The following is a 24,351-nucleotide window of genomic DNA, read 5'->3' on the forward strand; positions in this document are numbered from 1 at the left end:
CTAYACTGTGATGTTTTGTTCTTTGTATTAAACAAGGCTTCTATCTTTGTTTCACTTTTGCTTGTGGCATACATACCTTTCTGTCCAGTGATGGAAACATTTTTTTTGAAAGTCCTCCTTAATAAAATCTTTTTACAACATTCTGCAGCCATAGCTTATCTGCATTAGAGACTACTTATCACAGAATACTAGCTAAACTAATGAAAAGGTTGCAAAGATAAAGACAGAAGTGCAGAAACATGTATATGGTTTTGCGAGTGGTGTGATATGCTGGAAGAGAGTTTATTCCATTTATTCCTCTTTGTCATGCGAAGGACCAGCTAATTTTTAAAGATGATGACAGAGTTACTTTGTCTCTATATAACTGCACAAGTGAACACCTGAGGTGGAAGAATACCAGGTGTACACTAGGGAACTGCAGGATAGTCTTCAAAAACACATTTTTTGCCAAGGCTATGGCCTTGGCATAGCTATAGAATGTCAGTTTGTCTCCTTGTGTAAAGAGACTCTGCGGATGAATTATTCTTGGGTGTGCTTCTTTGATGGGGTATTTTTACAGTCAGTCTGGTCTGCCTTTTCAGTTTGGATTTAAGTGTCACTTTCTCTTGATGATTGTGGCCCTGAGGGTTGACAGAATTTGAATGTTTTGAGGAGAGATCTTTGCATCAGCGTGTTAGTGTTGTATCCTATCCCATTATGGTTTAACTTTGATATCGTAACTTGTCTTCACATGAATGTCTTTGGCAAGAAGAGACTGTTGCAGTGGTTTTTAAAGAAGGTATGATTCAGAATGCTAGATCTAATGAGTAATAGTAAAACTTCTGTGTATATTTGTTTTTCTTTAATAATTCCCTTTCTTAAATTACATTCTTATTTGTTTAATTAAGAAATTAGTGAGTTGGAGTAGAATTAGGACAGAGAATTTTGCAGTTTGATGATTCCTTACCTGCAATTAAAATCTTCCAGTTTATATTTACTCACCTTTCATGGGCAAGTAAAAGTATATGTTGCTAGTTTTGCTTTTACAAGTAAAAAGTTAAAATAGAATTTCATAGATGTTCACTATGCTGAGAAGTTTGCAGATTTTTAGAAGTATGTGTCTGAGGGGGAGGGCATGGCTGTTCAGACAGGTTGCCAAGCAATTAATTCTTCCTGCTTGGGTTCCCTGCAACAGGAGACAATCCAGCTCTCAGAAGCAGAGCAATGTTATTTGCAAAAGGAAACCAATGAGTAACAATTTTCCTATTCTCTTCCTTCTTTCTTCTGTCTTCCYGCTCTCACTATAAACCTCCCTTCCTTTGGTGCGGGTTTCTGAGAAATTGCTAATGATTGATATGATAGCAGTGCTGTCACTCTTTTTAACAAGAAAAAAAAGTCATTTTTTATTCTAGGTATTTTAATAGAGTCCCATTAAGGATGCATTGCTGACTGAAATATTGGCATGAAGGGCTCTCACTGAGCTGAGCCCGGGAATTAAGAAGTCAGGAAATCGGCTGCTGCATTGCAAAAGAACCTTGTGTGACACAGTATCTCCTGATTGGGGGGATCATTACTGCTATTATGACTCGACTTGCGTAGGAATTTTAAATTTCATCTGAATGTCAGTAATAACCCTCTTAGCAAATTATCCTGAATAAAATCACGAAGGCATTTTATATAATAGGTGTTGAATTACTGGATAGATTTGCTAATTAAATACTCTTTGTTCTGCTGCAGTTGACATTACAGGGTAAGATCTTGAACAATTATTCTCAACAGCTGTACTTTGTTAAGGGAAAAATTAACCGCAAAGTTTTTATTTTTTTTTTACACTTGAAGTTGGCAGATTTTTGAAATGTGCTTGAAAAAAATTCCATCATCCAATTGGTAATGAGAAGATAAATATGCAGGTGTTGCTGTGAAATCAGATAACTACCAACTGCCTTATTAATGAATTTAGCAAGTCTTTATAACCTTCTGTTTTGTAGCTTTTGGCACTTATAACTGATCTTCTGTCAGAATAGGTACAGAAAGGGACATATGCCAGTCACTTGATGAAGCTAACTTGTCTGTGACCCTCTTGTAATTACCTACATCCACTACTGTCCTCAGGGACAATTAAGAGAAGTTCTTTGTATGGCCAAGCATATTTTTTTTTTTTTTAGTGAGGGATAATCTTACTAGAAAAAAAAACTTATCTTTCCAACTATTTATAGATTATGTTATTTCAGAGAACGAAGTAGGAAGTTCCAGAAACTATCAAGGAAAAAATGACAGGCTTTCTTTTCTTTTATGTCCTACCTCACATTTGTCTTTCTAATTTTTTAATTTTGTTTTGGGACTCCTATTTGCTTTTTAGAACACAAAGGGTAACCTTTTGCTATAGGAATAAGTTTTTCTTTTGTGAGAAGAGAGAGGTGAAGTAAGCTAGAGTTTTAATGACTGTCTGTGATAGCTGATGTCACGTATAAGTGATATATGCCTTTAGAATAATTTAAAAACTTAATAGGAAGGTGGTGGGGCAGTGCCATCTGAATCACTAGGAAATGAATAAGAACGAAATACCTTTTTAGAGCTTCTTATTAAAATGGAATCATATGCTTCTGAGCACATACTGAGTAGAGTGAGTCTGCTGTTAAGACTCACCATTTTCCTATTCTTCTGATCTCTACTCTTTGTCCCTGTGTAGGAAGATTGAGGCCAACTGTTTTTGTTTTGCAATTAGGGACTTCATTGGAGTTCAGGCATCACATCAGGAGTCACAGAGGATGCACTTCAAACCAACTGGATGTTTTGAACTTTACCAAGAAAATATATATCTGTAGGTGTCTATATGTGCTTGCTGATAAGGGCGTTCATTTTGAGTCAGCTATGTCAAAGCTATATTGTGGTTCCGACACTAACCCCTGCTTCAGTACCTTGAAGGCTATGATATATTTGGTTTGCTTAAATCATGCCTTTGTACTTTGGGAGAGTGAGTCCATCTTTAGGTTCATCAATTTCTTCTTTGAAGAAAGTGGCCAGAAAATGAGACTTACTAGGAAGTGGGGGAACTGGATTGTGGGACAGCTAAACTGTGAGATCAGGATCTACCTAGGTTCCCTCCTCTCTCTTTCTTGGAAAATGTCCTCAGGCTCCTATACAGAAAGGAAGGTATGACTGATAGGGCCTGGAAGAGGAAGAAGGTTGATGTTGTAGCTTAACCCTCATCCCAGAAGGACTCCTAGCAAGTTTTGCCTTGCTTCAGGGAATGTTCATGAATTTTACATCGATGAGGCATGAGCAGTGCCTCATATGCAGTACAGGGAGCAGAGGCAAGGACCCGGCATTCACTGCCTCCCAGGAAGCCCATTAAGGAAGGACTTGCCAAAACCTGGCATTTTGAGCTGTGTGGTACGCCACGATGACTGAAAGTAGGGATAATAGTGTGCTTGTGCAGCTGAGCTCTTACAATACACCTGGAGATTTTACAAAGCCATGGACTTAAATAATGTCTAACTTTTATTAGCCAGGTGTAATATCCCRAATCATTTTTTAAAATAAAGTATTTTAATACCGCCACAATCCTCTGGAGATGTTCAATTATCCACCTTTGTCTCAAGTAGAGAGAAGCAGTGTTTATTGAACACTTCTGTCTTTATGTATCTCTRTTGGTAATAACATATTCCTGAGAAGCAATGAATATTAGGCTTCCTTTTGTTCCTAGTGCACTAAAAATGCCTGTAACAAATTAAAAAGGCAAATATAATTTCAGCTATGCACAAATGTGGTGGTGCTGCCTTACGGGAGGAAAAATTAGTATGTGATAATGTGAAGTGTGCATTACAATGCATATGTATGAGAGCACAGAACTAAAATGATACAACTTCAATTTTCACTATTCCTAAATCCTCCTCAAACTACATAATCGCCTTTTTACCACAATTTTGGAAGGCTAATAGCATAACACTTCCCTATTAGCATTTTTTCTTCTGTACGTGTGATCTGCTTTATTGCACTTAATCTTTTACTTTTAAAGGTGGTGCTATGGAACCCCAAGAGCCTTGGATCTGATTGGAAGGAGACATCAGGAGCAAGGGAACCTATTTCTTCCTTTAGAAAACAGTGGTTATCCGCACAGGGTGCAGTAAGCAGAAAGGTGCCTTGAAGACATATCTCAAGCCGGTGGTAGTGCAGAGACTCTTGATAGTGGTAGAGGACTGACCTCTCTGAAATTGGAGCTCATCTGGTTGTTCAAGAGTTGCAGTACACACAGCTACTGTTTCTGTGCAGTATTTCTTAAGTAAGCTTTTTCAAAAAGCTGCTTAAGCTGTTTTAAGTGACAGGATTTCTCAAATACTTCATAGTAGAAATGAGTGGAAGCATTGCAGTGGACATTGTTGTTCCCATTTCAATAAAAAAAATTGTCATAAGGAAAAAGATCAACTTAGATGAATTCACAGCTATAAAACTGAACCACGAACAGGTGGATGTTATGCTGGAGGATGGTGCCATTGTCATCATCGCTGATTCTGTTCTGGCATGAAAATGGCAATGATTTCTGGCTCCTGTTCTGGTTAGTTAGCCAAGGACATTAACTAGGGAATGGCACGATCTTATTCAGTGAAGTTCTCTGATCCCATCAGAAGGCTAGAATTGCTGTGTATTGGAACAGTATTATAGTTGGCTGTTAAATAATTCCTGAGTAGTTGAAGTCTGCTTATAAGACATCAACAAAACTTTAAAACTTGTGAATGATATAATGTTTATCTACTTAATTGTGCTTTAGAAATTCTTGTCAGATTTTTTTTCTGATAATTTTCATATTTTCACTCTTTTCAATTATTTTTCTTAACTTTTACTATTTCTCAAAAGATTTGAAGAAAGTTGAGGGAGGAAAAAAACAATAAATTTACTTAAAAATACTTCTTGTGGAACTATTCTCTATTTGTTAACCTACTTCAAGCAAGTCACTTTAGGCAAAGATAGTATGAATTTCTTAGAACTTTTCTACAATTGCATATGAAATTAATGCAGAGTAAATGGTTAAAGTTAACCAGCTCTGCCAATGGTCAAGAAAAAAACATTCGTGGATTTAGAAAGTAGTTTATGTAGGAATGATGTGAAAAGTGCACTTGTCTAGACTGCTGTCCTTCAGACTTCAGGTTTCCAGCTGTACTAGATGAATTTTTTTCTTACATATAGCTCTACAGCAGCTGGAAGATTTTCACTAGTTGTGTTATGCTCAACTTGATTAGTGGTATTACATATGAAATAGTGAAAAACATATTCTGGTTTATTGTTGGTTAGGCCTGAATTTGAATGTGATTTAAYATACTTACGCTGTTTAAAAAGATAGAAGGAGAATACAGGGGGGAATTTAGTACAGGATTTACAATATGAGACCAAAAGGTACTCATCCTAGAAGAAAATCTTTATACATACATGCTATTAATACTTATGTTATTAATAAATTAACATGCAGAAACACACCCTATATTGAAAGAGAATATTAAGTTTGCCAAGTCAAGCATTGCAGAATTAAGAATACCAAAGTCAGTATAGCTTTTGCTGCATAATTTTGTACTACATAGTTTGAAACAAACTGAAGAAGCGTTCTGGAGCATAATACTCGTACTGTCTCTAGTATGTATTATTGTGCTTATCCAAAAGTTCAGAGATGTTAAAGATACTTGCCATTAATTTTGAGGGAATTACAGTGTTTTCATCCTTTTTGTGTACTACTAAGAAGAAGTGGACACCGTGTTTCAGTTTTCTAGCGGCAGAGCAATAGTGATAGTCAAGAGTCTTGGATTCATTTTAGGCTTCCTAGACTCAAGGAGCTCACAGGATTTTCCTGAAGACCTAGAGGTGGTCTTATTCCGGCTAAACATGGCTGATTCTTCCCTGAATTTCCTGTTTTTCTTCTCATCCTGCTAATTTCTCCTGCTTAGCTCATGATACAAACTTCTTGACTACAAGTGGTTATTTTGTCTTTTTGACAAAAATGGCCAAGGAGCACTGCAGATTAATTTAATATATGGAAAAACACAAACACTTAGACTAGGTCACTAAATTTAATATCATCTCTTAAAATAGAGTATTTCCTGGCCATCTTTAAAACTAGAGTACCAAATAAGCTAAATTCACTTAATAAACTATGATCTGTCACGGTTGTGATATTTGCCAGTGGTTGAAAGTCATCCTCTTTAAGAAAAATAAAAGCAAAAAGATATACAAATAGCGTGACTGTCTGAGGAAAAAGCAGGATTTATCCTGAGTGGGATGGATCAGGACTAAAAACAGGGAACTGGGACTAGGTGGAGTCTGGAGCCATATGCCCAGCTGCTAGGAAGAAACAGAAACACAGTGGAAACATGGCTGGGTAAATGGCTGTTGGCAGAAAGAGGGCTCATGGAAGAGAGAATGGGGCAGACCAACAGTAGAATGGAGGAATCGAGAATAAGTACTGGAAACTGGGAAGATTTGGAAGAGGGAGAAGAGAAGTGTGAGATCAAGAAAACAAGGGGCAAAGGTGGTGATCGTGGAGTTTATTAGGCAGGAGAGGTGAGGACTGGAAGTGGAAACTTGAAGACTGTAGTTGGAGATTGACTCACTRGGGAAATCAGAACTGGGACAAGGAGCTAGTGGAGTATAGAGGTTGGAGGCAGATGTTCTGTCAAATTGGGAAGAGAAATCTGTGTGTAACAAGGCTTGTTCTCCAACCAACAGTGCATCCCAAGTTCGCTGAATTCTCTGAACAGAAATTCTCTGAATTTCATAGATAGCTATGGAGACTTCATGTGAGTAGGCTGTTGCTCTAATGCTGGTCAGTGTAGCAGAAAGGGGAGGAAAAATGTATGGTCTGAAGTCACAGAGCTGTAGTGCAGACAAAGTGGAACTAGCTTGATAAAGAGAAATAGATAGCTGCAACAGCTAGGGGTGAAGTTTGCACAGCTGCTTAAGAAGCTGGGTGAGTATTTAAGGCTGGTCTGTTCTGTGCTCCATTTTGCTGCAGGTGAACTTTTACAGTATCCAGGTTAGCTGATTTAAACATGATCCAGGATTGCTTACTCTGGTGTAGTCACAATAATGTGGTCAAACCCTCTTGGTTAACCAGTTATGGCAAAAGCAGTTCGTGAAGTAGGTGGGAAAGTTGAACTCTGATGATACTAGCAGTGTTGTCAATCCAGTGTRTTGTCTTTGTGTGAAGAGAATTTAATTTTGTTTTTTATTCACATAGTCCTGTTAAGGGAAGATTGAGTCAAACATTCTAAAGCTAGAAAACATCAGTGTTAAGGTCACTTCTAAAACATTTCTATATATAGTCTTACTATAGGATCTATCCTATAGGATGTTACATAATACATAATTTAAAACAAACATACTATAGGCCCTTTTTATTTTATCTTATTTTATTTTTTTCCTCTGGTAGATCCACAGGGTCCTGGAGACAGTGTATTGCAAACCTGTCTTGTATTGCATGACATGCAACGTGCATAGAGAAGAAAAAAATTGCAGGGAGAAATTCCAGAATCAACGTAATACTAGCTGGGGCGCCTACAAAAACTTTAAGGGGAGGGGTAAGGTCACTGCTTTCCTTTTATTGAGTCTGCATTTTGAGACCATTGGAAGGATAATCARACTTTTAAGTAGGTTCTTGTTAAGTGAGTGCTATCCTGGCTGTACTGAATGAGACAGGACTTTGGGAAGGAATAGCTCCATTATATCAAGACAATTGCATCAAGATAGTGTATATGGAGAAGGAGGCTGACCTAAATTAGTGTGAGAGTCTTAATTCTGGAACTTCCTAATCAGATTTCATTTGAGCATTTGATTCAGTGTTGTGTTTTTCCTACTGCAGAAGGTATGTATATGCAATTTTGAGATTTGTCTTAATCTTGTTTTAGGGGAGTTAATAATAGCATTAATACAAGGTCAGGTGATATTTCACGCATGTAATAGAGGTATTGAGGTGACTACGTGTTGCCAGAAGAGAGGTGGCTTGCTTTGTTTTGAAAGGTGAGAGCATTTGGAGTAGGCAACCTAATGGATATGTTTGCGTGTGTTAGATTGTAATTATATCATACAGTAATCTTTTTTTTTCCATTTCAGATTTTGATGCATACCAAGGAGATGGTGCAAAAGGTAATGCTGAGCATTTTTATTACACAACCACCCTTAAAGAGCACACCTGGTGAACTTTATTTATTCTAGGAGAATTGTAACCCAAACAGACCTGAAGTCACTTCTTAGGATGCCTGSTTTACAAACGTAATCCTTCCTAATGGATTACAGCTTTTTCTTTTCCTAGCACAGATATGATCTAGCCCCTGCTTGAAGCCTATGTGCGACTGTTGCAAGCAAATTAGCAACAGTGCTAATTAGAGTTTACTCATAGGCCTGCTACACTGTGTTCTAGTGTTTTATTATGGTTTATTCTTTTGGCATCCTTTAAACTCTGTCATGTGATGATTTTTGACTATATGGATTTTAACATGGTCATAGCCATAAAATTTTTGCAGCTGCGTTGATTCTCCAYCACTGAAGACATCCAGTTTTCATTTTTCAAGTTAATATGATGTCATAGGATGCATCTGTTGATACTTTGGTGACCTTTCTCTTTTCACCTTTCTCCTTGCTATGCCTTCCATACATATCCAAGCTTTTATGTGATTCACTTTGTCTGGAGTTTGCTGCATTATCCCATAGTATTATGGTAGTCACTCTTGGTTACGAATAGAAAGTCTTGTTAGTATTTGCGCACAGTCTTTTTTAAGATGGACTTTAAATTGTTACTAGAATCAGAGTGCRAGCTAATATGAAGACCGAAGTGCCAGTCAGGGACAAGGAACCAAAGAGGTGTTTATGTTCATCTTTTGATGTAACCGTTCATAGCTCAGTCTGGAGATAAAAAACAAGTGGGTCATAGTAGCTAGATACTTCTGGAGAAGGCTCCATGCAAGGTCTGTTAGCCAGGATAGGACTAACACAGAAAACTGGATTAAAGCAGAAGAAAAGAGCGGGAGAGAGAAGATGGAAATAGTAAGCTGCATGAAAATATTTTTTATGTTTTTTTTTTCTTTTTTGCAGTAGCATCATATGGTGGCTGCAATGGGATAGTTGGCAGTAGCATTATCTTTCAAGCACGTTGACTAAATGTCTTCYCAGAGTAGTCTGAACATGTCCAACAATCGTCTTCCAAGTGCACTTCTTGTGTCCCAGCAGTCCAAAATTATTAGTGATTAGGGTTCCAATCCTATTGTTTTTGAAGACTAGAATTATCCACAGATATATTTTTCTGGTGTTCTTTAATAAACGTTTTATAATATGTATGCATTTTAATTTGTATGCAAGTAAAGAGTGTGTTTTTAATGTACTGATGTTTTACATTTCATTATTCTTTTTAAACTCAGATATCTGTCTCAGTGAAATATACAGACTTTTCAGTAAAAACCTACTTCATGTTTTTTCCAATTTTTAGTATTTAAGAGATAATATATGGACATTGAACTTCTAGACTGAATTTTGAAAATGAGGTGAGACTTTAAAAAGATGGAGATTTTTTGATTGTGTTTTACAAAGCAGTTTGTTTCATTTAGATGAACCTTGAAGTGATTTATGGAGACACAGATTCCATTATGATAAATACAAATAGCACCAATTTGGATGAGGTCTTCAAGTTGGGGAACAAGGTAAGGATTTTTTTTTTTTCCTAAAGCTTTCCTTCAGGTCTATGTTGTAATGCTATGTGGAAGGGGAGAAATGGAGCAGAAGGTTTTGAAAGAGATATATATAACTACTTGGAACTCTATGTATATAAAAATATATAAAATATATAAAATTTAATAAAGAACTTCATTGTATAAAGAGCAACTTCGCTGTTCCTAAATTATCAGGAGGATAATATCTGAATACTTGATAAGACAAAGTAAAACTAACACAGAGGAATTGTACCTTCAGATTACAATGTGCATACAGTTTGGGTGTTAATTATCTTTGTTTTAACATTTCAGGTATCTATCAGTTTAGTTCTATTTGGTTATGTAGTGTAGATTACACTATAGTTGCCACCAAATTTCTAGCGGTAAGTTTAAATGTTAATTTTCCATAACGTACCAAAAAAGGATGAAATATGTTGATCAACAAATGGCAGCTGAGAATGGGAAGTCTGTGGCTCCCGTATGTTGTGGAAGAAAAGTGAGATGTGTTTAGGTATATTTTAAAGAAAAGATGTGAAGAAAGTTATTTTTTGAAAGATAGAAGAAATCTGGATAAAGATGAGAGCTATGGGAAACAGAAAAAGATGCTAAAAGGTTTTTTCGGTAGAATATTGTACAAAAGACATGCAATTTTAAGGTATAGGTTTAAACAGTCCTGACTTTGTTGAAGTTTGCTGAGAGAATGGATAGGTTTTTTAGCTTGTCACCTGCTTAGTGATTTGTCTGAGTCAAATATTGAGATTTTTTTATCCCATATACTTCTRTATCTCACACTGCATCTGTTAAAAGGGCATGACCTTCTGATTAATATATTTTAATATTGTGTACTCACTGTTTTTTAAAAGTGAATAAACTTCTTATGTCTAAGTAAGCACACAGTCCAACCTAGTATTGCAGCTGTGAAAGATGTAGATCTCAATAATCTTTGTTTCTTTGGCATAAAAAGTACTTCTTGTAGTTCTTGTTTGTTTCGTCTTTAAAAAGTAACAAGCGACTTCTAAACAAATATTTCTGTTGTTTAGGTTTCAACACTTTGCATCAGTCATAAAACAGTTTTCTGATACAAAAAGAATTGTATCTGTTGATGAGGAAGACACACTAAGAAATGTAGCTATTTATTAAATTTTAATTTCCTTGCTAAGATTTCAGACACAAAGAGATGAGGACTTTTTACTTTGTGTTCATGATAGTACAGAAGGTACACAAATGCAATGCAAACTACTGTGAGAGCTGTGTACGTACCTCTATTCTAACAAAGAGGTATGGATTTATAGGCTTAAATCCAGTTTCCCCCAAGAAACTAATTTTCTTCTCTTGGGAAGAGTTCTCTCATCTTCTGAATTCTGAAAACTTCTGCCTGTATTTTCCCATCTATTGATGTCTGGTCTTACAGATTTCTAGTTGTCATTGTGTTTTTTTCCCTCCCCCCCACAGATATTTATATATTTATATGCTCCTTTTGGTCATTGCTCGGCAGAATTTTGTCTATTTCATGTTTTCCATGCACCTTTCTGAATCAAATTTGCCAATATGTTCAGTMCTGTATTGGTACCATTCTTAAGCTCTTTGTTACTATGATATAAATATTGGGAAAAGTTTAACAAACAGGAAAAATGTTTAGTGGAATTGTCTTGGTTGTTCTTGTTTTATGAACTGAATATGAACCTCTTTGCAAAATAGGTGTCCTAATGATGTCCTTTACAATTTAAAATGTACAAGAGAGAAAAATAAATAAATAGATAAATAAGGATACACACAGATTGTTAGAAGTGCAGGTTCGTGTAATAGGAAAAATGAAGGTATAACTGAGAAAATTGAAGTCTAAGATGTGTATACATAAAGAAAATTCATAAGGAAGATTTTTGGTATAAACTGGTAAAGTGGACCCAAAGCTAGACTAAAAAAAACAGTGATATTTTATGCTGCAAATACTGCTTTTGTCTTGACGAGGGCGTGCAGTCGATGAGTGAAGAATTTAAATTTATAGAAAACCTCAAGGTGGAAGAAGAGGATAATTCGTAGTTGGTGGTCTGTGAAAAGAGAACTGGGTGTAACAAATGAGTAAGAATGAATAAGGATATTTAATATTGAAGTCAAGAGGGAAGTAAAATGTTAGAGAAAAGAAAGTTAGGAGTAGAGCATGTGAAGACAGGAGGAAGTCAGAGGACAGGAAAAGGAGCATTGAGCAGTAGGAAGATGTTCTGTAGAGGAAATTAAAATAAAAATATATGAAGAAAGAAAAATGGAGGTAGGGAACTTTTAGTCAAGCCAGTAGGTGGGACATCGTGTACTGGAACAGAAGTTTGTTGTTTAAGCTACATGCAATTTTGAGATGTTATACTTCTGTGTTTTTAGAGTAAAAGTAAAAAAGGTGTAGCAGCTTTACATTTGGCACTGATGATATTTGGAGTGTCATTCCAAGCTTTTGTATGTGGATAAGACATAGCCTGTGCATAGAGAAATAGCGACTTCCTCTCAGAAATCAGGCTATAGAAAATGTAGGCATGTTGTGGGGCAGAGTATAACTAAACACTTGCATGCGTGAGCACATTTCTTCCTCGACATACAATGACAGCCTAGAGCTGGGTGTGTAGTTCACTTTGTCCCCTGGAAGAAAGTGCCATTGTAAGTTTGCTTTGTAAAGAATTGCAAGTTTTTTTTATAAAGCAATCACAGTATTCTGTGTAAGTGACCAGTGGATCCATACTCTGAAATCCCACATTTGCTTGAGTTATGTAAGAGGCTAGATAAAATAGCTGCCCTGGCAAAATGGGCTGGAGTCAGTGATCTGCAAGGTCCTATTCAGTCCCATATTTGTCCACTATGGTCAACTTTGTTAGAGAATTGGATATATATACCATACCATAAATTCTTAAGAACCCGAAGGGAGAACCTTAACTTTAAAAGTAGTTTATACTTACTGTGTGCTTTATTTCGCTGTTAATGACGTCTACTGAACCTTTAAAATACATATGGAAACACACGGTGTATAGTGTTACTTGTTTTAAACTTCAGAAAGATAACCTTCTTGATGAAAGTTAAATGTGTCCATAATTATTAAGATACTGTAATTGATTTTAATGCTCATGCATTCACAGATCAAAAGCGAAGTGAACAAGCTCTATAAGTTGCTGGAGATTGATATTGATGGAGTCTTTAAGTCCTTACTACTGTTGAAGAAGAAAAAATATGCTGCTCTGGTGGTGGAACCAGTAGGAGATGGGAAATACGTAACTAAACAGGAACTGAAAGGATTGGACATAGTTCGAAGAGACTGGTGTGATCTTGCAAAAGAAACTGGAAAGTGAGTTTCTTTGTGGTGTTGTCCTTTTTTCTTGCAGTCTCCATGACTTTTAAACAGTACACTCTTCATAAAAATTGGCTATCATGTGGCTGTTACATGAACAGTATAGGTTGGTAGCTAACGTCAGTTTTGGAGTATCTTAACTGATTTTTATAGGAGATGTTAAAAATTACATTTTGACATTGTTAACAAATTACACTTGTAGAAGTCCAAATGCTTCTAATTTCACTATCTGTTTTTGTATCTTCCTTGTAAGCTTGACATTTATGTTTTAGCAATTTTATATGCACAGTTTAATAGACCAGAGCTGGAGTCTTGTGAGATTGATAGATTCTGTCAGTGTTTGGAGTCATAGATCTGGATTTTTCAGAGATGGATGAAGAATCTAGTGGTCAGCTCTGCGCATCCTCTAGTAAAATGATAGCACACGGGGTGTGTTCTGAAGACTGCAAGAGAGAAAAAGATCCCTTCCCCAAAGACCTTTTCTCTATTTTTCAAACAAGATTTTTGTGATAATTTATTACTATGATAGTATACTGGATTGATGATCATTTCATTAATTATCACTGCACAGAAGATTTTCATACTTCATTTCAATAGAGATATTGCACTAGTGAAAAAAAACTGGAGTGAGTGGAGAGGTGGTCATCTGGAGGCTGACTAAATTTATATTACATGCAGCCTCTATGAAGTTTAACTTAAATGAATTGTGATCCAAATGTATCCGAAAATGGATACTTCTTTACATTTGCAATAATACAGCACACGCTTGCTTACTGTTCTTAAAAGATTTGCATTTTCTAAGAAAAGATGCATCATAATAGAAGCAAATTTTTCCAAGTTAGGAATGTATTAGTAATTAAAGCTATACAAATGTTTGAGAGTGTTCTTTAGTGACTAACTCTTCTGCAGCTGGCAGACCTTCCAACCACATTTTACAGAAATAGGCAAGGCTTTGCTTACTTTAACTTTATATCCTCCTCCTCCCCCATTCTCCTTTAAATCTTAGRTACCTGCTGTGCAATAATAAATGGCACAAGAGCAAAAATTAAAAACCGGTTGGATTAATCAATTCCAAGTTATTGTGTAGTATTAGAACTATTTGCAGTCATTTATTTTTGATTAAAAAGAAATTAAGCACAACATGAAATATCCTGGCAGATTTTTATAACTTTTGGATTAGGTTTCATCCTTAGATTTTTTTCTTTAATTTATAGAGACTGATGATTTTGTAATGATTTCATTTTCTGCATCTTCTGAGCTTATCGTATTTCTGTACTCTTTTTACAGCTATGTAATTGGTCAGATTCTTTCTGATCAGCCCCGAGACATAATTGTGGAAAATATTCAAAGGCGGCTTATAGAAATTGGAGAAAATGTGATCAGTGGCCAGATCCCAACAAATCAGTTTGAAATAAACAAGGTAAATGGCTTATTCCTTTCCCCTAGTCTTGCTATTTGCAAAATTAACTGTATTTAAAGATGTGTGGTGTTTTGTTTGTTTATTCTTGCACTGAATTCAGGCAAAAGAAAATTAGTCATCAACAATTTCCTTGAATGTTTGAAGATATCCCTAGGACTTTTTCGTGTATCTTTATTTAATCAGTGATCTAGGAACAACAGCCCTGGAAAAGCTGTAGTGTTCCTAAATATATTGACTGCTGATCGAATATGTTTAACCATGAAATATCARCAGTGGATAAGTGGCAAATAGTTTCAATTTGGGCCTATTCAGTTTCAACCATTTGAGCTCTGAATCCTGATAGGGTGAGTTTGTGTGGTAGCTGGGCAAAGTATGGAGACTGATCTGTTAGAACCAAATGATTGATTTGGCATCTAATATAATAAGTGAATCTCTCTTTCAAAAAGAAAGCATAATTTGCACATATATTAATTGTTATGTTCACATCTGGAAGGTCGTCTTTAGCAATCTTCAGCTCTTCATAGAGCTTCATCTTTTTTTCTGTGTGCTTATTGTTCCTTATGAAAGAGGTTTATTTCTTGTTTGATTAAAAGTATTTTTACAAAAAGACCTCTCCTTCTTCTGCTATTCTAAGCAATATTTTTATTACATTTATACTGTTTTCCTCTTTTGTGGATGTTTACTCCTGGGTGCCAGTTCAGTATTGTTTTATGCATTGGCTTGACTTTATGTAATCCTAGYGAAAATAAATTTAATCATTTCTGTTCTGACAGTGCCTAAAACCATCCAGTCCAGCATTTTAGTTCATTTGATACTGAGTAGCATGGACCATACTGCAAAGATCTTACAATAAAAGTAAAGATAGCTTGTGGAACTGGAGGCCAGTCCTGCTTTCTCAGAGTACTAACTTTGTATCTCATCCCCTCCTGCTCTCTTCCTCATTGATTTTTGTACTTTAATAATTATTTRATAGCTCACATTTTATTTTTCAGGAAAAGTTTTCTACCAAATCTTTATTTTATATTCTTTGTTTTGAATACTAAAACTGAAGAGTACAGTGAACAATGGAAGAGAGTCATTTGTTTTTTCTTTTTTTTTTTTTTTTGGTTGGTTCTGCTTCATCTACAGAAGCTTTAGCAAACAAGATTCCATTTTCAGTTAATTTTCAATGAAACCTCAATGAAACCAATATTTTGGTCTTTAATTCTACCCCCCCAACTAACTAAGGAGTGTTTCATAAGTAAAGTGTATACTATGTGACCCTCTCACTCTTCTAATTGAAGAGATTTTTCATAATTTTTTTCCATCCAAAGCCTCTTTATATTGCGGCCCAGCCTTCTGTCTGTTCTTTAAGACTGCATTGATGATTCAATTAAGAAATATTTKCAGATTGTCATTACCAGTGTCAGAGTAATTAGTGACTTTTGTGGCTTATTTAAAAATTTTGTCATCCATTTCTTAAAGACTGTTCTGAGTGTAAATATTCTAACAGTACTTAGTATCTCAGCAAAACATACATATGGAATAGTCTTCATTTTAAATGCTGAATATGCCTGTGTTTTATTACTACAGAAATACTAAAATTATGTATTTCACTATTGAATATATAGGGGTTTCTTTAAGAATTGGAATGATGATGAATATTTTAAAATAGCATTTTGCTGAATGGAAATGAAATAATTCAATGTGAAATCTCAGTATATGGAATATATGGAAATCTTTAAATCCAGATGTATCCTCTTGCTACACAACTTGTTAAATACACTTAATTACTTGATATTCAGATCTACTTCATGACCTGAAATTGTGCAGAGATAAGGGGAGGTAATCTCTGGATATATTTTTATATTTTACATAGTATTTCTAGCTTCAGTTGATTGTAATTTAAAACAGTTACAATCTATCTGTAACTGTTACAGCCTATCATGTTTTTTTGTTACAGTCTACAGTTTTATTGTGACAATTTTTCAGTAATTGGAAAAGCATCCTCTCGTTTTATTAATAATAATATTTAAAGAGTAAGGACTGGTAACTAGGAGTTAATGTATGGGAAATGCATTTATTACAATGTCTGTATCTTATTTTTGTCATATTGCAAATATACTGGCGAATAGTAGCTGGATGAAGACAGCAACTATGTAATTTTGTCTTCTACTGTTCTGAGTTATAAAATACTTCTTCCTAAGTTATTTTTCTGTTTTCTCCTTTCATCTCTTAGGCATTGACAAAAGATCCACAGGATTATCCTGACAAAAAGAGCTTGCCACATGTGCATGTTGCCATGTGGATAAACTCTCAAGGAGGCCGAAAGGTGAAGGCAGGAGATACAGTGTCATATATCATTTGTCAGGTAAAAATGTGTTTATTTATAGCTAAATACTAGGTATTGTTTTGAGAGATGGCAAAGAAAGGCAACTCAACTCCTTTAAAAAATGTTTTGACATACCTTTGCAGTGAGATTATGCTGTATTTTGAAATAGTCGGCTTTCTATATTCGTGACAGTTTTACAGGACCAGAAGGGATCATTGTGATCAGCTTGGCCTATCTAACCATTCATTCTCATAGAGTAGTTGATAAAAATTTCCCTGAATTAATTTATTTTTGGAACGGGAAATTATTTTTAAAGAAAACATCTGATCTTAATTTTTAAGAAGAAAAGTTCTGGTGGTGAAGAAACTGTCATTCTTGGAAAGCTATTTCGTGATTATATAGTGTCATTGTTATTTCCAGTGTGTGTATTTCCAATTCCAAATCATTGGCTTTGACAGTACTTCTGTCTGTTAGACTGGGGAATTTGAGGAACTTTCTGTTTTCAGGTTTTTTAATATCTTGTGAATGCTTTTAAAACTTGGGTAAATGATGTTGTCTTAGACAGTTGGAAGAAGTGGTTGCTTTTCTCTGTACCTCTTGCATTGAGGTGTTTTCCATTTTTTTTGCACCATTGCCAGTTTTTGAGTGTTTCTTTGCCCACAAATTTGGTGTATTTTGTAAGTACAATACTGTGTCAATGTCAAATATGGATTTACAACAGTTTTACAAATTTTACTGGCACTTGCTTGTTTGTACATCTGAAAACTGTYCTTAGCTACAACCCCGTGTTACTGATTCATGTTCTGTTGGTAGGTATTCAGCATGATAGCCTTGGAGCTTTTCGTTTGATTTTCTTCTCCCTAAATGTAAACTAGATCAGAATAGAATTCAGTCAGTAGCCCCTTATCTAGATACCGCTCCTCCCACTCCCAAAAAATCCCAACAAGAAACCCCTTAAATATAACTGCATTGAATGTACTCTGAGTCTTGAGAGAAGAGTCCAAGGCTGATATTTAGTCACATTGTTTCACTCTGAAATTAATCTGCTAGAAGATGTTCAAGAAATGCAGTTATGAGCATGGTATAAATGTGTTTTGGAAGTGTGRTTGAGAGGAAGGAATGTGCCACACTACCTGTAAGTGGGAAAGGATTGCAGCACCCATCTACTGCAAGAAGCATAACTCACAGCACAAAGTTGCATATCTTACTATCCTTTAACATATTCTCCTTTTCATTATTGATGAGCTGACTGTTTATTTCCACACATTACTTCACTCTGATCTGAATATAAACTGAAGGAAAGTTTAAATTCAAGGAGTATAAACTCCCCAGGAAAGTTTCTGCCATCCAGTTGATAAAAGCTCACTTAGAACCATGTAGAACTACTTGGAAAAGGTTCTGGGTTTRCTTTTTTGATGGCAAGTTCTTTTTGTCAGCAGTAGTTTCCATTTATCAAACCAGCTTACTTTCTCTCTGCTGGTATGTTCATCTGATGAAGCTCTGTAGGGAACTGTTGTGGAATGACTCTGTGGTTGCTTTCCAGTTAAATGAAGCTTTGGTGAGATAGCTTTTTTTCCTACAAACTTCTCTGTTGGTAAACTTTGCTTGTCCTGGAAAATGCATTTGTTATGGTAAAGTCAAGAAGCCTTTTAGTTTCRTTCAATATCAGTGCTATGTTCTCAGTCATCATACCATGTGTTTGATCATCTGCTTAATATTTTTTTTTTAAAAAAAGGCCTGAAACTAATTTACTGTGTCCATGCCTGTTTAAAGGGAGTCAGGCTAAGTTTTGCTGATAAAGATGGGAAGTATTTAGCATTCTTCCTTAGCCAGCACTGTCTATTGCGTGCATTAAAGGAATGGAAAAGAACACAGATGACATATGTAGAATACATGCAACCACACTATCTGCTGTTTCACAGCAGAGAGATGCTCAGAAGAATAAAGTCATGAATATTCTGAAAATTCTGCTGCTTGATTTTTGGATGTTGATATTACTGTCTTTTAACTTTTAAAAGCATTTTTTGAAACATGCACAACTTAGTAATAAGTACAGATATGAGCGATTTGATGTATCATTAGCTCAAAAATATATACTGTAGTTTGAATTTGCTGTAAAAGATAGGTGTAGGGTGGATTTGATGGACCAAAGATCTTTTATGCCAGACTGATGGACTTGGTAACATCTGTAGTGGACCACTGTTTCCTTCAGCTCCTTCATCTTTAAAAACTGAAATGTATTGGGTTTTTTATTTAATCTGGAGTTTTTAGCTTGGCATGAAGAAACTGCCGAGACTTAGGAGAGCTAGGCAATGGGTATGGCTGAGCAGTAACACAATACAAGAGAAGAATGTACTTGTTGAAAGAAGGAAGCTGAAGGAATTGCATTACAATTATTTTTGCAAAGCAGCTGGTTGAGCTGAATAGTCCTAAATTAATTTCGTTCTGAATACTAAGTTGTATGAAAGGAGTAGGAGGGACCAATGGCATGCAGTCTGTCTTTATTAACGATGGATTTTCAGTCCGTGGTTGCTGACCCTATTGAAGCCAGTTTCTTGTCTTAACTGAAAAATGAAGGTGTTACATGCTAATGCATATGAGTTTTTTATTTTGCTTTTAAAAAAGGCAAAAAAGAAGACTATACTTAGGGAAAAATTGATTTTAATACTTCTCACTCCCACCCTATCCCCCAGTAAATGTTTACTTCTATCACTGAATGCTTGTTAAGCTACCACTTTTAAATTTTGAGAAACATTGAAAATAAAATTTCCTAGTGTAGTTGTGGACTGGGAATAATACTGTACAGATTTAATGGGTTATATTTTCCAGAAGAATGCAGTCTGCTTAGAGCTGAAACTTAATTCCTTCGTTAACACTATTTTCATTTTAAATATCACCTTACCAAATTGAATTATTTTCTCTTCATCTTCCTCTTTCTATTGGAGAAGAATTTAGTGTACACTCTGAGCCTTGGAGTCATGTTCCTCTTTTGCCTCATGAGGTCACCAAGTGTTTCTTTCAGTATTTTCACTCTGTCAAATTGATAATATTGTCTCTGTCATTTATTTGGATGCCGATGACTGCTAGTCCTCTCTCTTTGACTGTCCATTTTATTTGTTTCTATATAGAATCTAAGAATATCAGTTTCCTCGGAAAACAGATACAGTTTTGATATCCAGGACTTGGAATTTGCTTGTTGTATAAAATGATAATGTTTAATACAGAGTGAATCCAAAATGCCTGCCTTGTGCATATTTTTAGCTGGGCTGATAGTTACAATGTGTTTTCATTGTGCATTTCAGAATTGACAGATGGGACTGTTTACTCTGTCTGCTCTTACTGATTTGCACATGTAGGCTGCAATAATACAAGCTGGATTTACATTCTTGAACTTGCTAGTCGATGCCAGCAACAGTAATGCAATTTTTTTACTACTATTAATACTACTATTTAATACTATGTATTCGATGCATAATAAATCAACCAAAAGAGAGCAACTGTGTAACAACTTTGCGTTAATATAATACATGATACTTGAAGCCTAATCCTTCATATAGAYTGAATGTGGATTTTACTTTTTTCACATTTTGTTTTCTGCGTGTCTTCTTTCTTAGGATGGATCAAATCTGAGTGCCAGCCAGCGAGCATATGCTCCTGAACAGTTGCAAAAACAAGACAATCTTAGTATTGATACTCAGTACTATCTATCACAGCAAATACATCCAGTAGTCGCTAGAATATGTGAGCCTATAGAGGGAATTGATTCTGTTCTTATTGCAACATGGTTAGGTAAGTATTCTAAATTAAGTTTATTTAAAGAGTTCCAAGAGACAAAGTGAAAAGCTTTAATGCATGTTTCTTAACAAAAATCCTTCTAGAATGAAGGATAACATGTGTTACACAATCTATAGAAAGAAGCTTGGATTGTAAGTTTAGCAGAATAACTTTTCAGAAGGTGCTTATTAAGATAAACTTAACCTTATAGACCTTATCCAGAGTTTGAAAAAAATACTGTTCACAAATTTTCTTAAGTTACTGAAGTACCATTTAGTCCTGGAGTATGCAGTCTCTAGTATYTTCCCAGAGAGAAAACAATCATACTTACAATGAAAGGGTACAGATTTTTAGTAGAAGGTAAGAGAAGAGTTTTTATTTCTAGAATTGACCTGCTAGAAAACATAAAAGCCTTAGTGTAATGGTCTTCCTTTCTCCATATGGGGTAGGCACCACTCCCACCCCGACAAAAAAAGAGAGAGAGAGAGCGAGAGAAAGGAAGTGCTATAAAAAAGTAACTTTTGCTAGTGGCCATGGAATTACCAGTTTTTATTCAACTGGTGTTTATTCAAGTGAGCAGCATGGAAATGCTCTTAGCATTGTTTTTCTTTTTAAGAGAATGCCAAAGAAATTGGAAGTTTTTCTACCCAACTCTTAGTGTCWCCGTATCTTCCCTATTCCTTAGGCTTCTTTTCCAGAGAGAGGTATAGATGCTGAAAATTTTTAAATGGTTCAGGGTCAGGCTCTTTCTCTGAAAATACCATGCTATGTCTGTAATGTGGTTTAGTATTGTTCCTTCCCTGAAAATGATTCATCAACAGACATGATCTTCTTGATGAACAGAAATTTTGTGATCTGTTTCCCAAATCTGGTGCCTTACTTTTTAAAATCATGTTACCCATGGACATGGAAAATGTTGTTAAGCCTGCTGGTTGTTGAGTTCTTGACAAGATTGTCTTCTCCCRCAAGCAAATATTTACAGTTGCATGGTGTCAGTTTAATAATCTCTTGTTTTGAAACTATGTGCATGTCCATCAGAGCACAGACTTGCAGAAATGCTTTTGTTCAGAAACTTTGGAATGCTTGGAAAAAGAGTTAAACAGTAGCATTTTGTGTACAGGTGTTGGCTAAGACTCAAGGATTGGTCATTTAAAACTTAACAGGCAGCGTGCAATCTGGCAGGATGCTTCTTCTGGGCCAAAGGTTTGGCTCTTGGTGGGCTCATATTTTTGCACTTAAAATGTGTGTAAGTATAAGTTCCTGTCTTGTTACTGCTCAAGAAGAGTGATTGCCATGAAAGATCCTTATCTCCCAAGATGGTTTATGTAATGTGCACCTTCTGCCATCTCCATACCAAGATGACTGTTAAATAAATAAACGAGGGAGGGTTTTGCTTTTGATGGGAGGGCGAGCGCAGACATAGTTGCATGACGGCAGAGATATTTTTTGGAGGCACTGGATGTTGCTGTCTGTGCCCAAGAACCCAGGTGTTTTGAGGAGGTGTCAGCCCTACTTGCACACACAGGCTATGTGGCATGGCCTTGGTGTACAGCTTTCCATTGATGCCAGAATGGATTACAGGGCTTGTCAAACCAAAAAAGTCAGGTGCTCTTGRTCTGGATGAAACAGTTTAAAATAGAGGTAAACTTGTAGTTTGTTTAGGTAAAAAACTTAAGATTTCTGAAGCTAATTGATTTCTTGCAAAGATTTAGTTTCGTGGAGTTAGGCTAGAATTCAGACTTGTTCCTCATTCACGACAGGTCAGATTTTCGTAAAAGACTATTTCCCTTTAGGCATCTAAATTAAGTGCCCAGATCTTAAGAGCTGTATGCCACTTGGTAGCATTAACTACCTGAAAATGCCTATGCTGCTTTTGCACTTTAGTGAGTTCAAAATGAAAATTTACTTTTTAGTCTGTAATAGTATTACGCAACTGAGAGTTTATTGGTTGTATACAATTGTTAATCTGAAAACTTCTATGTATCTATTAAAATCTTAGCTCTGAAATACATTCAGTTTGACCTTGCCTTGCTATGAAAATGTTACTTCCTTCTCCACCTTTGTTTTCTTGGGAACATTTAAATCAGGTTTGCTGGTAGTCAGGTCTTTTTCAAAACTTCCATTATATTTAGAATTTTATTCTTCTACTTTTAATCAGAGTTGTACATGAATTGTTGCAGTTAAGTTATAAAATAACTTTTATTTTAAACAGTGTTGGGAAAGTAGTCAAATTTGTTTGTCTCAAAGGAATTGAAAAGAGCTTTAAGTGTACAAGATGTCTGAGCCCATCGCTCTAAAACAAGCGAATAGGAAAATTGCTCTGTGTTGTTAAGGTGGGCCTTTTTGTTTAGTATTTTCATTCTGTAACACAGCCAAATCCTTGTTGGTTTTCATGTCCTCTTAAAAAGAGGATATTTTCCATTTTGAACAAGAAAGCTGCTGTTCTGAAGGGTATAGAAGTAYCATATTCATGGACTCAAACTCGGTTGCTTCCTCATTGAGAGCATCCTCCTCTGTCTGATGTAATTTAGTTATGTGAAGTGTATGTCTGTGTAGGGAAAATGGTTGTAGAAAGAAACATATACATTTCATATTTAACAGAATCTCTTTATTAGGTGGATGTTTCATTAACATGTCATCTCACTAGTCCAAGCAGATAAAATTGAGCTCTGCTTAGTATAGCTTGGCTTATATTAAAATAAACAAAAGGGTTTTATTTCTTTTCTTGTCCTCATTCAATTATTTTTCAGTTATCTTGTCTGTGTAAATTATTTTAACTAAACTCACTTTAGACACTCAGGAACAAAAGCAAATAACTGCACCTAAAAATTGCATTTATTCACCACAGAATCAAGCTGAAAATTGTCTTTTGTCTTTGGACTTTGTAGGAAGTCTGCCTGGCCTTTGAGAGATAAAAATTCATTGTTCCTAAAAATGAGAACCTCACAGGCATAATTTTTTGTTCATTCTCTTTTGTCTTGAAGTTCTTGAGGGGGAAAAAATGCATTGACAAGAGGAGGCTTGTCAAGGTTTCTGATACAAAGATGTGCAGTCAATAAGCCTGCTTGGAGGCCTTGCTTGCTTCATCCTGAAACTACCTGTATTTTTTTTTTTAAACAAAAAGAACTATATTTGCAAAACACTTTTCTTAATATATTGAAGTAACGTTTTTCTTTGTTTGGTGGTGGTATATAAATATTACTCCCCCCCCCCCATTTTTTCTGTATTGTCAAAAATACATAATCCTRGAGGCAGGATCATTTAAGCATGAGATTTTTGTTGTTGTTACCATATCTTTTTCTATAAATTATGGAAGATASTGACTGCAGAAAAGGAGTTTTTTCCTAGACTGTGTCACAGTCCTCTGCAACAGGAGTGCTAGTGCTTTGCAGATGGATGTGTCTGAGGTGCTCTGTAAATTATTTGACATTTGGTTATTTCTTAGGAAGGTTATCTAATTTTAGGGAGATGGTTCCTGATCAGCCATGTCATTATGAGTGCTTCCTAGTCCTCCTTCCTTCATGGTGTGTCTTGTCGATGCTTTTAGTAAGGAAGTCCCCCACCACATTAAAAGTACTACATTTTTTTTCTTTTCTTTTTTTTTTCTTAGCTTTTTAATCAGTGCCTTTAATACTTAGCAGCTACCCAGACTAACTCCTCTTAGAGGAACTGGAATAGCTGTGGTCTCCTCATGGCACATAGGAATTACATTAGGTTCCGTCGGGGTTTTTTAGTAATAATCTCGCATTACGCAGTGAAGCAAGAATAGAGTGACAGAACTGAAGATGAAAATCCATGACGGTACAGTAGTAAACTCCAAAGTATATGAATTTTGATGTTTGTCATCTAAGTTGGGTTT

The 24,351-nt window shown here is 35.6% G+C and overlaps 1 protein-coding gene across 1 annotated transcript in view; it reads left to right on the plus strand.

Moving 5' to 3' along the window:
- The window catches only part of POLA1 (DNA polymerase alpha 1, catalytic subunit), a 214,148-nt gene that overhangs the window by 71,690 nt on the left and 118,107 nt on the right, over window positions 1-24,351 (plus strand). The window contains exons 26-31 of the mRNA XM_085302080.1: window positions 8,074-8,106; window positions 9,561-9,653; window positions 12,779-12,984; window positions 14,275-14,407; window positions 16,626-16,757; window positions 20,333-20,507. Of these exons, the coding sequence (XP_085158206.1) occupies window positions 8,074-8,106; window positions 9,561-9,653; window positions 12,779-12,984; window positions 14,275-14,407; window positions 16,626-16,757; window positions 20,333-20,507 (772 nt within the window). The remainder of the gene's footprint in view (window positions 1-8,073; window positions 8,107-9,560; window positions 9,654-12,778; window positions 12,985-14,274; window positions 14,408-16,625; window positions 16,758-20,332; window positions 20,508-24,351) is intronic.

The sequence above is a fragment of the Rhea americana genome, unplaced genomic scaffold, assembly GCF_003343005.1.
Source record: "Rhea americana isolate MKP2758 unplaced genomic scaffold, rheAme1 scaffold_184, whole genome shotgun sequence".
In the NCBI taxonomy this organism is placed as follows: domain Eukaryota; kingdom Metazoa; phylum Chordata; class Aves; order Rheiformes; family Rheidae; genus Rhea; species Rhea americana.